At 38.5% G+C, this 15,271-nt stretch overlaps 1 protein-coding gene across 2 annotated transcripts in view; it reads right to left on the reverse strand.

Moving 5' to 3' along the window:
• COLGALT2 (collagen beta(1-O)galactosyltransferase 2) overlaps nt 1-15,271 on the reverse strand; it is a 144,395-nt gene that overhangs the window by 25,424 nt on the left and 103,700 nt on the right. For both annotated transcript variants that reach the window (XM_056815638.1, XM_016430003.2), the window contains 3 exons: nt 10,838-11,042; nt 7,458-7,577; nt 1,263-1,339 (listed from right to left, as the gene is read on the reverse strand). In XM_056815638.1, the coding sequence (XP_056671616.1) occupies nt 1,263-1,339; nt 7,458-7,577; nt 10,838-11,042 (402 nt within the window). The remainder of the gene's footprint in view (nt 1-1,262; nt 1,340-7,457; nt 7,578-10,837; nt 11,043-15,271) is intronic.

Raw genomic sequence — 15,271 nt, forward strand, 5'->3', positions numbered from 1 at the left:
GGAAAGAAGTATCTGAGGCTAGATTTGAACCCAAATCCTTCTGCTTCCAAGCCTGGTGCTCTATCCACTGTGCCACCTAGTTGCCTCAGTCCTCCATTGCTCTTCCTCCAGTTCCTCCTCCCATATACCATCTTCCTATATAAAAGGAACAAATAAGTAATAAAATATGAAAAACAAAATTGTGTAATTGATGATATTGCAACAAAAAAGAGATCTGCAAGAAAAAGCAAGAGGCTTGGAATTTGGTGAAATGCCAATCAACCAAAATGGAGACAGAGTTCCAATAGAATCTTGAAAGGAGCAGTTAGGAAACCCAGCTGCTTGAACTTCACTTCTCTTCTCTTCTGACTGTTGGGAAGAAGGTAGAAGTCGGACTCCCTCTTTTGGTCAATGATTATTTATATGACTGAGTGCTGAAAAGACTTTGGAGCTTAGCTCAGAAGAAACTCTGTCATCCTTTGCTATCAACATCTCCCCTTAGAGAAAATGACTTTATTTCCCGAGTTGGACACATTGAGAAATCTCCAATTAACAGGGAAATATAGGAAGTTGGGGAAACCTATTTTCCTCTCTCCCCCTTCCATCTCCCTACCTCCTTTACCTTAAAGAATAAAACCTCTTAGTTAAAAGAGTTGAGGGTGAGAATTAGTTATTAAAAGAAACCTTCAACCTTACCATTCTGAGAAGAGCATTCAAATCATTTGAGAAGAGAAGAGGAAGTGGTGTGGGGGGAAGAGGACAAGATCCAGTCTTTTCTCCAGCTTGCTTCCTGGTGTCCCTGTCCTATTACCATAATTCTCCCAAGAGGGGTATCTATTACAATTGGGGCTATTCCAGAATAACTTTTCTTCCCCCAGAAGTACTGGAATGAAATTAAAGTCATTCATGAGACACATAAAAATGATTGTAACATCTGTTCTTAGGAAATACAGCTCAGAACCAGTACTAACTATTTGTTAGCTTCTTTTGGCAATTGCCCAAGTTGCTTCTACCATTTTCCTCTTCTTAAACAATGTACCACATTTGGTGATTTGTTCAAGGTTGGACAGTCTATCCACAATAGAGTCAAACTAGCTGGTTCTCAGAAAAATGCAACATCCAAATATATATATATGTATGTACATATATATGCATAGATTATATATGTGAAATGTTCCTTCTATTGCTCTATAATTTTATATAGGTAGGTTTATATTCAGATTGCTTATATACACAAAGACCACCCCGCCCCATACACACACATTAAATCTTTCCCTCCCTACCTCATCAAATCCCATCTTGTCTGGATATTTGGGAGCGACTGAGACATACTGGGAGGGTTCAATTGGAGGACGATCAACTGAAAGACAAGAAACATAATTAATGAAAGAGAAATAGAGAATTCTAGTGCCTATCTTGGTACTTTGTACATAAAAATCACCTAATAAATGTCTATCAAATTGAGTTGACTTCTGTAAGCATTCCTTGTTCTTTGTGGTTGGAGTACATATACTTCATTCATTCATCTTTCCATCCATCCATTCATTCACCAAGTATGTATGAATTTATGTATGAATTTAACAAGTACCTACTATGTGCTAGATCCTGAAGGAGAGACTAAAAAACCAGTCTTTTCTCTTGGATAGCTTACATTCTTTTATTAAAATTTTATTTTTATTTTGGACTTAAGCAATAAATAAAATAGGGATTTGCTATACATAGGAGAACAGAATTAGAATATTGTACATGGGAAATATAAGTTCTGATTAAATATCTCTTTTCTTTATAAATATATAGAATAAAATTCAACCTGTAGATTTTGAAGCTGTCATGCCTGTCTGCACAGAGCTTAGATTCTATTGAGGGAAACATGTATGTAGATAAATAAATGGAAATATATGTGAACCAAATCCAAAATATATTCAGGAAGAGAGGACAGAATCTTGTGTAAGACTGGAGCTGAGTCTTGTGGGAAGTGAAGGATTTCAGAAGTGGAAGTGTAATGGGAATATATTCCAGGCAAAGCAGACAGTCTTTGGAAAAGCTTGAAGATGGAGGATGGAATGTTTGTTGTATCTGGGAAAGAGTAAGTAGGCCAGTCTGGTGGATTTGTGAAGTCACTGAAGGAGAATGATGCATAATAAACCTGGAAAGGGTTCTGGAGCCAGATTGGAGAAGGTTATAAATGTAAAAAATAAAACTAAAAAAGAAGAATTTGTATATTTTATACTAGAGGAAAGAGAGCTATTAAAATTTCTAGAGCTGGAGAGTGATGGGGTGGACCTTGTGTTTTGGTAATAACTTTTGGCAGCTGTGTGGGAGGTGGAATGGAAACAGGAGCATTCTTTTTTGAGTCGTGATCCCTTTTCCTTTGGTAGTCTAGTGAAGCCTATGGACCCCTTCTCAGAATAATGTTTTGAATACATAAGACAAAATATATGATGATATAGGATATAACATTAATATGGAATATAAATTGCATTCTTCATATGTAACTAAAATGAATAATAATAGCTCCTATTTTTAGTGCTGGTCTTAGAGTCAGAAAAACTTGAATTCAAATCTAGCTTCAGTTGTATGATCTTGGTCAAGTCACTTTATTCTATCTGTAAGAGATTCCTCATCTTTAGAATGAGTGTAATAATAGTATCTCTCTCACAGGGTTGTTATAAGGATCAAATGTGCAGCTCTTTGCAAAACTTAAATGTCTCTAGATGTCAACTATTATTACTATAATTAATTTTAAGCTTACAAAAACACCTGCATTTTAGGGGAAAAAAAGACAACCTGTGGGGCAGTTAGCACAAACTGGACTATCCCCATCATAGACGAAGGAAGAGGCTCAGAGAAGTTTTATAATTTCCCCAAACTCACACAGCTCTTAAATATTTGTGCCAGGACTCAAACCTAGTCTTCCCTCTCCAAGGACAGTGCTCTTCCCATAATCCCATGCTACTTCTAATAGCTGCTTAAAAAATACTCTCTAGCATTCATTTCCTTTTTGTCCTTTCTCCACATACAGAAGATGCTCAAAATATGTTTGTTGGACAGGAATGTTTTATTAAATACGGCTGTGAAACCCACAGTGCTCAATTATTCAGTTGCACTGTGAGGGGTGTGACTCTCATGGAATGATCCCCACTTCACCAGCCACGCGAAACTCCTCTCATTACCTTCCAGGCACAATTGAGAGCTACCTCGCCTCTTTGGTTTTTCTGCAAATAGATGCTACTTTGAGCCTGCCCTCCAGTATATTTCCATTTGTTCTGCTCTGCTGCTTCTTTCATTCCTTTTGGATTTCCACAGGAAAAAAACAACCCGACATGAATTCATTACATCCTTTACGAACAGAATGTTCTGGTTGCTATTGCTCTGATTCTCTTCCCCTCCTTCCAAGAAGCTTCTCTTACTTAGACCAAAATGCAGTGGTTTTACTGCTCCAGAACGTATCCTTCTCTGGCTCCTGTTCCCCTGGGTACACAAATGGTCTGTGGAGTTTTTAAAATGGCCTCAGCCAAGAAAGATGGGCAATTAGCTATCGTGTTTCAGGAAGAGATGGGTCAGACGTTACTTGCTTCCTCACTGACTCACTTGTAGGAGCTCATTTCAAATTTTGAGGCTATGTGTCTGACATTTAACTTTTGGTGTTAAAGAGTAGTCATGTGATAAAAATAATGATGATGATAATATAAGAGTATTTATTATGCATAATATATAATAGTATTTACTACTGATAATATGATAATAATAGTATTTATTATTGATAATAGGATAATATAATAGCACTTACCACTGATAATACAGTAACAATATAGTAGTATTTATTGTAAATGGTGCTTTATGGTTTATAAAATATTTGTAAATAATATATCATTTGATTCTTACAACAACCCTGGGAGATAGGCGCTATTATTATCTACATTTTACAGTTGAGAAAACCGAGTCACATAGAGATGAAGTGATTTGCCCAGGGTTACATAGTTATAAAATGTCTGAGGCTAGATTTGAACTTGGGTCTTCCTGACTCTGAATCCTTCAAGACTATCCACTGCGGTACCTAGCTGCTAACCCTATTTTCCACATAGTAAAAATAATATTGGATCAGACTAATGACATAGTAGAGGTCCTGGAGGACATGGCAGGCATACAAGGAAATCCAGTGTCAAAACACTTAGAGGTCAGTTGTGGAGACAGGGCTTATACAAGAGATAAAGAACAAAACAAGGGAGCTTCTGGTAAGTGCCCATAGTATATATATATATATATATATATAAAATATATATATATATATATAAAAATATATATATATATATAAAATCTTCCTTGAGAGGTCCCTCATCTTCTTGTTAAGTCATTTCAGTTACATCTGAATCTTTATGTCTCCATTTGGAGATTTCTTGACAGATACTGGAGCACTTTGCCATTTCCTTCTCTGGTCCAATTTTACAGATGAGGAAACTGAGGCAAACAGGGTCAAGTGACTTGCCTAGGATCACACAAACTTCCCCTCAAATCTAACCTAAATTTTCATCTTTATAACTTTGCTCCATTGCTTTTCCTTCTGCCCTCCGAGGCCAAAGAGAAGAAGTGGAGTCCCTATCCCACAGACAATCCAGCCCTCATCTTGTCCTGGGTCCCAGTCTTGCATTACTAACTCCATGATACATGTTTTTACCCATGGGTTGCATAAGCATCTCAAACTCCAAAAGTCCAAAACAGAACTCTCCATCTTTTCTCCAGAATCATCCCCCCTCCTAATATCCATTTTCCTGTTGGTAGCACCACCAATCTTCCAGTCATCTAGGTTTGCAACATGTCGTCCTTCATCCTTCATTCTCCTTCACTGCCCTCATCCAATCATTCGCCAAATCTTGTTGATTCTGCCTCCACACCACCACTTGCATCCTTCCTCTCTTCTCTACTCCCATTAGTTCCGGTCTCCCTCAACCCGCCTCCTCAGGAAGTAATCTGCAGACTCCAAATGAAGTGCTCCTTCCATAGTACTATGACATCTACCTGAATAAGGATCAAATGCCCCCAAGACACTACTCTCAGCAGCAGGCAATAAGCTTGTAGAACTCATTACTCCTGAAAGGTAGAATAGTCAGAAAGCACAACTCATTTTAAAAAGTATTAAGATGAATTTATGAAAGGAAGAACTAGAAATGGTTCATAAGAAAAGCTGAAATATATCTAATTGTTGTTGAGTTGTAAATTCATTCCAGTTTTGACCCCATTTAGGGTTTTCTTACCAAAGATACTGGAGTGGTTTGCCATTTCCTTCTCCATCTCATTTTACAAAGGAGGAAACTGAGGCAAACAGGGTTAAGTGAATTGCATAAGGTGACACAACTAGTAAGTGTCTGAGGCCAGACTTGAACTTCAGCACTCTATCTTCTGTGCCACCTAGTTGCCCCTGCATCTAATACCTGACCTTAAAGGGCTATCTTCTCCTGGGCAGATGTAATATATGCTAGAGTCCATTATATCCCAAAAGACTTAGTGAGGTTTTGTTTTAATAGATTAAATCTGTAGTAAGACTTTTGAGACACTCTGTATAAGGAAACTGAAGGAGGAAGACCCACTAAGAAATGGGTTAAAGAAGAGGCTAGATCAGAGAAGATGCTAATAGAGGAAGGACCACATAGGCTCAGCCTGGAAGGGAGACAAGGAATCTGAGACATGGAGACAGAATTTATTCAAAACACAAGGGAAGGGATGCAGGAGAGTACAGACCTGGGAGATATAGTATTGGTTTCTTCAAGGTACAGCCAGTTGTCCATTTTAGTTGGAATATATAATTTTTGAAAAGGAGCATTTTGAATCAAAACTGGAAGGCCAAATGGGAGTCAGATGGTGGAGGACTTCAATACTGAGCTAAGGGGTTTGGATAATTGATCTGTCCATCAGTATCTTGTATACATCTATTATATTCCCTGAACTACGCCTTACTTAGTTCTCTGTAGATATATAGACATTAGGCATTAGCTTAATTTGATGATATTTCCAAAGCTTCTACCATGTCTATTATTTGGGAAGATGGCCAAAGTACAGAAATCACAGAATCTCAGCATTAGAAGAGGCCTCAGAGGCCATTCCCTCTGCAACATTGAGGACCTCTAGTAAAGGGAAATCTTCCACCAGAGGTCCCTCATCTTCTTGTTAAGTCATTTCAGTTACATCTGAATCTTTATGACTCCATTTGGAGATTTCCTGACAGATACTGGAGCACTTTGCCATTTCCTTCTCTGGCCCAATTTTACAGATGAGGAAACTGAGGTAAACAGTGACTAGCCTAGGATCACACAAACTTCCCCCCAAATCTAACCTAAATTTTCATCTTTATAACTTTGCTCCATTGCTTTTCCTTCCACCCTCCGAGGCCAAAGAGAAGTGGAGTCCTTATCCCACACCAGATATTTCAAAACAGACACCATGTTTCCTCTAAGTCTTCTACTCTTTAGGTTAAATAGCTCAAGTTCCTTTAATCCCATCCCCCCAATATGGCATGAAGTAGAAGTCCTTCCCCTTTCCAATTTCAACTTATCTTTCTAGGTTGATCTCATAGTATTCATTCTCACCCACTACCCTCCAGCCAATTTGTCTCCTTTTGGCTTCCATCTTTTGATTGCTTTTACGGAGCCTGCATAGGTTGCCCCCATGCCTAGAATGATTTCTTTCTTCCCTGCTGCCTCCTGCTCCTATCAAAGGTCATCTCTTCCAGGAGGATTCTCCTGATGCCCCAGGTGTTAGTATTCCAGACCTGCTGAAAATACTTTTTATTTATTTAGCTGAACTTGTTCTTTCAGTTTTGGGGGGCAGCAACTCTCATTTTTATCTTCATATCTTCAGCACCTTGCACAATGCCTGGCACAAAGTAAGTGCTGAAATACTGATTTTTTAATTGAAAAGAGAAGCAACATAGTTAATGATGAAGAAGCTGAACTGCCTAGATGTCCCAGAATTCCCAAGCAGGTAAAGTATAATTTGTTTCTGGTGCTTCAACCTAAATACAGAAACTGAAAGTTCAGAGAAAGTTAATTTGGAGGATAAAATTCCCCACTCCCACCCTGAAGACAAGGGAGTTTTGACTTACAAATAACTACTCAGATCTATGCTGGAGCCTGAGAAAGTGTCATGTACAAATATCCTTCCACTTTGGAGGGGCGGTGGTTAGAGGTGTCCTGTGGTGCCCCCTGCTATCTGGGAAATTCCTGTAAAATGTTTTTGGCTTTTGTGAACTTTTTTCAACTTTAACTTTTTACTTATTTTAACTTTAAAAAAGAAATTGTATATTTATGGTATTAAAAGACGAAATGTGGAGATAGAATATTGTTCATTTATTTTGTGTATTTCTGAGTTTCTAAACAGAGAAAAGACTAAAGTGATCAATCCCCTTTTCTTTGACATTCAAATTGATAACCAGCTATCTGCAACTCTGCAACCTTCCCTATAGGTGTCCTCCTTGTCTTACTTACTCATTGCTTCAATCTGAACATGGACGAGGTTCTCGATGTCCTCTTGCAGGGTCTGGTGTGGCTTCAGTGGGATGGGCAGGTAGCCATAGTGTTCTCTGTTGCAAAGATACATCTGAATACCTGAGGATCAAACAATAGGAAACACTGATCAGAAAACATACTTTTGTGGAAGGGTCCTGCCCAGGCAATCGGAGGAGTACAGGTTCAGTAAGGAAGAAAAAGGTGAGCTGTGGGCAAGTATAGTTTGTCTTTAAAGCTTAGCAACAGATTGTTTACAAACAAAACAAAGAAATTTCATATCAGCATTACATGCAATTGCAAAACCGAGGAAGCTGCCCAAAAGTCCAATGATAGGTGAATGCTTAAATGAATTATGGTACATTGATGTGATGGTGTATTAGGATGCTATTAATACCAATGAATGTAAAGAAATATGCAAAGATCTATAATAGGAAATAATGCAATGTATGGAGAAAATCAGAACAAGAATGAAGAACAGGATAAAGATGGCCATACAATAGGAAAAGTGAGAATGAATACCCAAAGAATCTTGATGGGTGCTAGTAGAGAGTGGTTGAAAAGTTGTTATGATAATTTATGAATTCAGATTAATTTAAATGTCTAAGAAAGTTCAGGTATTTGGAAAGTCCTGAAATTCAAGGTTACATTTAAAATCATTTGTTTAATTTTTTTAAGTCTACTACTTGGTGCGAATAAAAAACAAGTAGTCATAGGCACCACTTCTAGATTTCAGAGACATCAGACTTTCCTGTTATTTAAAATGACACCCACTGTTTGGAAGCTCATAGATACTGGACCATTCCTTTCCTAGCTCAGAGGAAATTGAACATTTTTTTTCTCTGAAAGAAAAAATCCTTTGCTGGCCTAAAGTACAATGAATAATAAAGGTAAGGAAAGAATCAAGAGGAAGGGAAAGGATTATAGTTCCCCAGAGCAGAAATGAACACTGAACCAACTGAAAAGAAATAAGGAAAAAATTAGGGATGAATTCCTTATTCGATATGAAAGCAGACAGAAAAGACCCGGAAGGGTAGTGAGGTTATTAAAGATAAATGTAGCCATTGCCAAGAGAGGAAAAGGGAACAATTCAGTACTGTGATTAAATGGAAAGAATAAAGAGAATTTTAAAATGCTCTGACTTTCCTGGGTCATATTTTTATCTCTTGACAACTATGTGTTTGGAGCCAAGCAATGCAGGCATAACCATTTCACGTTAGGTTCTGAGAGCAAGAAAAGAAATCCTGTCTTTTTAGTCCAACTGACAACCAGCAATATGTCAGTATCGCAAACATACTACAGAGCTCTCTGTATTCAGCAGCTCCTTCCCTGCCCATCTCATGAAGTAAGACCTGGGGCATCCACATAAGAGCAGCCAGTTTCGAATACGAGACGGAAGCAAGAAGCAGAAACACTTCCAAGCCTTGCCAGGTTTCATTTTAATGAAAAAATAGTTTAGTGAAAAGGACGGGTCAGCTAAGCATGAGCCTGCATACCCAAACTAATGATTTTTTAAATTGATATAATACAAGAATTATCTACCTAGCGACTTCTTTATTTGACCTGGATGAAATTTCCACCGTCAGCTGCACTGCCTGCCAAATCTCATGAAGCTGTCAGATGGCATTAGCAGATAGGAGGGAGGGGGCAGAAGAAAGACTTTTATTCACCTCCCTTAATGGATCTGGGCCCTCTTTTAATTAACTAATCTGACCTGGCCCACAAATCACTGTCAGCTTCCCTTTCTTGCTGAGAAAGTTTCCAACCCTCTAACTCTTGGCTTTGTATGGGCAGATGCTTCCAGGGGATTCAGAGATGAATTCAACTGCTTAAAACCCTTATGACATGAAGAAGGGGAAGGAAACATTATTAAGGTTGTTAGCCTCTCTTTCTTAGAGAAATCTTGGACAGATTTAACTATTTAAACTCCCTTTGCTTTATCTTCCCATCTCGAAATATAGTATTGTAAGGAGATGATCCTTGAGAAGAGATCTAGAACTTAGAATCATTAGACTGTAAGCTTCTTGAGGGACAGTCTTTTGTCTCTGTTTGTATCCCCAGTCCTTAGCAGGGTGTCTGGCACATAGTGGCTTCTTAATAAATGTTTGTGGATTAATCAGTTGATTAAAAAATGCTTTTGAAAACAAATTTGATTCTGAAAAAAAAAAGGCAACACTTCCAGTGCGCTTAATTTTTTTAGTTGTATTTTCTTACCTAAGAAGGTTGATCAAATTAAGTTCCCCCCATCGATGATTAGATTACAAGCCAAGGTCAATGATGCATTATTTCCCTATAGAATGAGTTCATTGACCTTCTATTGATTTGACTTCAGAGAAACCCAATTCAATGCTTATCGAAAAGAGCCAACCTCATCCCCTGTGGTCTATGAAAGTCAAATGGTCTTGCTTCCTCCTCTCTCTTGCCCCTAGATTTCTAGACTAGAGTTTAGCAGAGGTTTGAGAGTGGGGGAGGAAGAGAGCAGTAGTTTCTTTTCCCCCAACTCCACATTGGGAGCAACTTAGAGCAGAAGCACATGGCAGTGATGACATGTACAGTGGAGAGAGTGTTGGACTTGGTATCACAGGTCATTAGTTCAAAGCCAGCCTCACACTAAATACTTACTAGTTACATGGCCTTAGGCATAACCTCTGTGCCTCAGTTTGCCCTTATCAATAGGGATGAAGACAAATTGAGATATTTGTAATGCACTTCGCCCACCTTAAAATGTTCTACCGATGCCAGTTATCATTGGGATGACAGTGATGATGAAGGTTTGTACGTGACCGGAGAGAGGCGTTCAAGGACATGGTTTCTAAATCCTAACTTCCTGTCTGGAGGAGGAGGTTTTCTAAATTCCCAAAGTGATTTGAACCCCAGATTGAATCTTCTAGTGACAGAAAGATTTTCTTTGGGAGTTGCCTCATGAATAATTCTAAGATAAAAAATCCCTGAGTTTGCAGATTTGGGCCCTGGATTTTCTAGAGATACATTTCCTGCTGCAGTGTGTTCTTTGGAGAACTAAGAGAATAATTCACATTGTTCCTGCAGAGTATCCTATTTGGAAAGCAAAGCCTTTGAGTGGCACCAAGAGAGTGCTTGAGGAGAAAGGGTTTGCTTATTCAGCAGGTATAGATTCTCTTAAACTACAATATAATCTATATTTTGTTAAATATTTCCCATTGCATCTTAATACTGTGTTGCCCCTTTTGACACTTCTTCTCTATACTTATTAAATGCATATGAACATTATTTGAATTCTATCAAAACAAATTGATTTTTCAATCTTCCCACCAAGGCAGGGGGGCCCCAAAACACACATGTGAGGGCACACACACACATGTACATGTATACACACCCCATACCTGCTTGCCTACTGGAGAAAGCAAAGACGATGATGTCATCGAAAGTCCAGGAATAGTCCTGGTGGGGGGGAAAAAACATCAGATTCTGGGAGGCCTCTTTCCTGAGGTCAATGAGGAATGTGGAATGGACCATGGGAACAGGAAAGCAGCCTCTTCTCTTCCATTCCCTAATCTGAATGTAGTCGGGGGTCCGTTTGTAGTAGCCCTGTAAAATATCAAAATGATGGATTGATTTCTTTGATAAACAGATTAGCTTTTCCCATTGTTATCCTGACAGTGTAGAGAATTGGTAGTTGGAATTAGAGGTGAGAAAATCTGAGTTTGAGTCCTGCCTTAGGTATAAGCTCTGTGACTTCATAAAAGTCAAGTAGCCTCTAACCTCAGTTTTTTTATTCATAAAAATGGACATAATACTTGAAATATTTAAATTACATGGCCATTGTGAGTAGAGGGGAATGGAACATGCATTTAAGAAGCACCTAGTATGTGCCAGGCACTGTGCTTTACAAATATTACTTCAATTTAGCCACCTGACAATCCTGGGAGGTTGTGGCTATTACTCTTTCAATTTTACACATGGGGAAACTGAGGAAGATAATGATTAAGTGATTTGGCCAGAGTGAGTTAATAAGTATATGAGGCAGGATTTGAACTCAGATAGGTCTCATTCCAGGTCCTGTGCCCTCTTCGTGGCACTCCCTACCCACCAAGTGAGAAAATGAATATAAAATATTTTGCAAATATTATCAACCTCAGTTATTTTTTTTTCATCTTATCAGCAACAATTTGATGGTTATATAAGATAACACAGATGTACTTTTTGGCATGATCTGTTTCACATCAGTCATTCTCACTGTTTCTTGGGTTCACTCAATGACTGGTCAGGAGAGTACCTGGAGTAGTTAAGTGGATAAAAATGTGGGAATCAAGTGAGGAAGACCCGAGTCCGAATGTAGCCTTGGGCACCAGATACTGGTTTCAGAGTCAGAAGACCTGGGTCTGAACCCTGCCTTTGCTGCTTACTGCCTGTGTGGCTATAGGCAAGAATCTTAATTTCTTTGGCCCTCAGTTTCCCTTATCTATAAAATGAGAGGGTTGGGCAAGTCATTTGCCAAGGTTCTTCCCATCTCTGAATCTATGATCTCATCAAGTAGAAGTAGAATTTGAACCCATATCCACTGACTTCCAATTTATTGCACCACACTTCTTTCTCTTTAAATTACCTACATCTAAATGAGATTTGGGGCCATAAGTAGAAAGGACTAAAGCATAAGCATGATCTCCTCATTTAATAAGTGCTTTATGCAAGTGGTATCAAAATCAAATAGAAAATGTTGCGGGCCACATATTGACTTAGAAAACCACATGGGAATATGATCTATGCTTATCTTATTTGTTTATTTTGTCAAACATTTCCCAAGTGCATTTTAATCTTCTTGGCACAACACTTGGGAGTTTCGCAGATAGCAAATTTGACTGCTTTAAGCAAGAGTAATGTGATAAGATCGGGCATGCTATGTAATTTCTCAGAAATGATGAGAAAACAAATTGTTTATTTGTAAGCATACACGAGAATGTAGGCATTCAGTGGGGTATGTTCGTTTATTGCTGGCTGTGCTCTGGGTGGCTCATCTGCTCCAGGCTACCGCTCCTACTTAGAAGTTTGGGGAAATTCCTTCAGAGTCTGCATATGGGCCACCCAAGACAACTGGTCTCACTGCTAGTTCATAGCTGTGGTCCCTTTTTCCACTTCTTTTTTTTTTCCCTTACCTGAAACAATATTTTGTTGTTATTCAGTTATTTTTCAGTTGTGTCCAATTCTTTATAACCTCGTCTGGGGTTTTCTTGGAAGAGATACTGGAGTGGTTTGCCATTTCCTTCTACAGCTCATTTTGCAGATGTGGAAACTGAGGCAAACAGGTGTAAACCTCAAAATTTCTCAGACTTATGAATGTTAGGGGTTTCCCCCATTGGGAAATCTTCTACTTAAAAAAATTCCCTAGCAGATGGTGAGAACTCTACTTGAGTGTGGGGGCTCCTAGCTATGGGAGTGTCCCTGCTCCACCCTACTTTAAGACTGCTTTAGGGCAGAAAACTGCTTGCTAAACAATGAAAGTACTTTGATCCAAGCTTATGGAAGGGACAGGAAGTTCTTTGACTGTTTTAGAATTGATACAATGGGATACTAAGTACCTATAAAGGTGGGGCAACTTGTAAACTACTTAAACCTAAAAGGGTGATAACTTATTCAGAGGTTTTTTCTAATGAAATTTGTGACACAGCGGCATTTTTTCCTGACTTACTAAAGAGATTAAAACTACTCAGCTGTGAATTCAAAATGGGCGGTCCTTTAGAAACATCTACAGTGATTGGTAGATGTAAAGACTTAGGGGAGGTGACAGAGGAGATTTTGCCCTTAAAAATAAGAGCTTGGATCTCATTCAAAAAAGGGATCTCGATTGCTGACTCTCATTCTGGAGGAGAGCTCCTTGAGGAGCTCTTCTGAGGGGCTCTGTCCCTCTGGGGTAGGAGCTCTGGAGGCTCTTGGGAGAGGCCCTTTGAAACAATCTCTGGTTGGAAGACTATTTGAGGAAGGATGCTGTCCTGGTGTTACTAGTATCCTTGTTTAGTCAGACCTTGTGGTGAGTGTTAAAAAACTGACTGATTTCTCTTTTAAGACTCAGGTCTAGGCCATATTGGCTTGAGGCCCTTCATACTTATTCCTTTCTTACTCTCTCTCTCTTTCTTTGATTACTCATTGTATTGCTAATTAAAATCTCTATAAAACCCAATTGACTTGGGTATTTGAATAATTGGGAATATTTCCCTGGTGACCACCTTATATTTGATTTTAAAACCCAAGACACTGTAGTGAAACATATTTCTGAGGTCAAATTTACTCACCCTCTCTTATATCTATCACAATTTATATCTTCCACTATTTTAATCACTACAGTTTAAGACCTCAACCATTTTAAATCTCACAGTTTATGGCAACCTTACAAAGTTGGTGAGAATCCCTCAAAAGACTTCTGTGAAATCTCTTTCCTTTATCTCTTTGCCTTATTACTTGTCTATCAGTCAGTTTTGTTTTCTGTTTTAACTTGACTTCAATTTACAGCTGCAAGAACAGGTGAGTAAAAAACCTTTTTGATTCTCCTTAAATTAAGCTGTTTTAGATCCTAGCAACAGGGCCCTAAGGTCCTGGCTAGCAATTGCCTAAATTAGGATTAGAAAAACCTGGGAAAACTTTTTGGCCTTGCGCTGCTTCCCACGTTTTTACTTTAGAAATATGGAGTCACAGACAGTTCAGAACTTAGTTAACAACTGGAGTTTCAGTAAATACTTTGTTTTTTTCTTAGTACAAGCATTGGCCTGCAGCTTACTTAGCAGCTGGCTCATCAGCCCCATGACCAATCTTATAAATACAGAATTCCTTGTCTCTCTGAAAGGGCTCATCACATGGAACTTATGGCAAAATCTAATCAACATACTACTTTCCCTTGAGTTTTTGATTGTTGTAATTTTAATATTGTATTTCCTTGAAGAACTCAATTCTCAGTCAAACCAACCAATTGCTCCCTCTCATATTCAACAAATGGAAAAACTAAATACTAGACAGGACCTTATAGAGGAAGGTCAGGGAGAGATTGTAACTTTTATAAGAAGCATTAACAGAGAGTTAAGAACAATATCAGAATCTCTGTCCCACCCTGCTATGGACAATAACCCTCTTAATGAGCCCACCCCTCCCCCTTCCCCCTTGGCCTCAGAAAACTCTAACTCTAATCAATCAACTCTGAGTACACACCCCACTCATGCTTCCAACCCAACAAATCAACTCTAAGTACACACCCTACCTCTGAATTTTCTGGCACAATGGGACAACAACGAACCCTTCCTTTTAATGTGCCCAACTTTTCTATGTCTCAGACTTACCCAATTGAAAATGGAGCAAGATGCCTAGAAACAGGAGTATCAAATAATTTAGAAAGCTTATTTCCTTTAAGGGAAGTACCCACTTTTAATAGAGATGGAAACTTGATATCTGTAAGACATCATACACCTTTTACCCCTGAGGATTTAAAAAAAAAATTGAAGGAAGATATGCCATCATTTGAGGATGAACCAATATTAATTATAAAAAAAATTAGAGAACATATTCAGAACTTTTGACCCCACTTGGTTGGATGTTGAGAATATATTAGAAGAATTATTAACAAAGAGAGAGAAAAATAATATCGTCTCTCTGGCTAATCAAAAAAGAGGTAGAAGAGGACATTATTGGCCAACTGAAGATCCACATTGGAACCCCAATGTTGAATTAGATTACACAAAACTAAACCAGGCCAGAGAAGCATTATTGACAACCATGAGAGCTTGCTCTGATAGATCTGAAAAATGGTCAAAATTTGAAAAAACCCGACAACATAT

The sequence above is a fragment of the Monodelphis domestica genome, chromosome 2, assembly GCF_027887165.1.
Source record: "Monodelphis domestica isolate mMonDom1 chromosome 2, mMonDom1.pri, whole genome shotgun sequence".
In the NCBI taxonomy this organism is placed as follows: Eukaryota; Metazoa; Chordata; class Mammalia; order Didelphimorphia; family Didelphidae; genus Monodelphis; species Monodelphis domestica.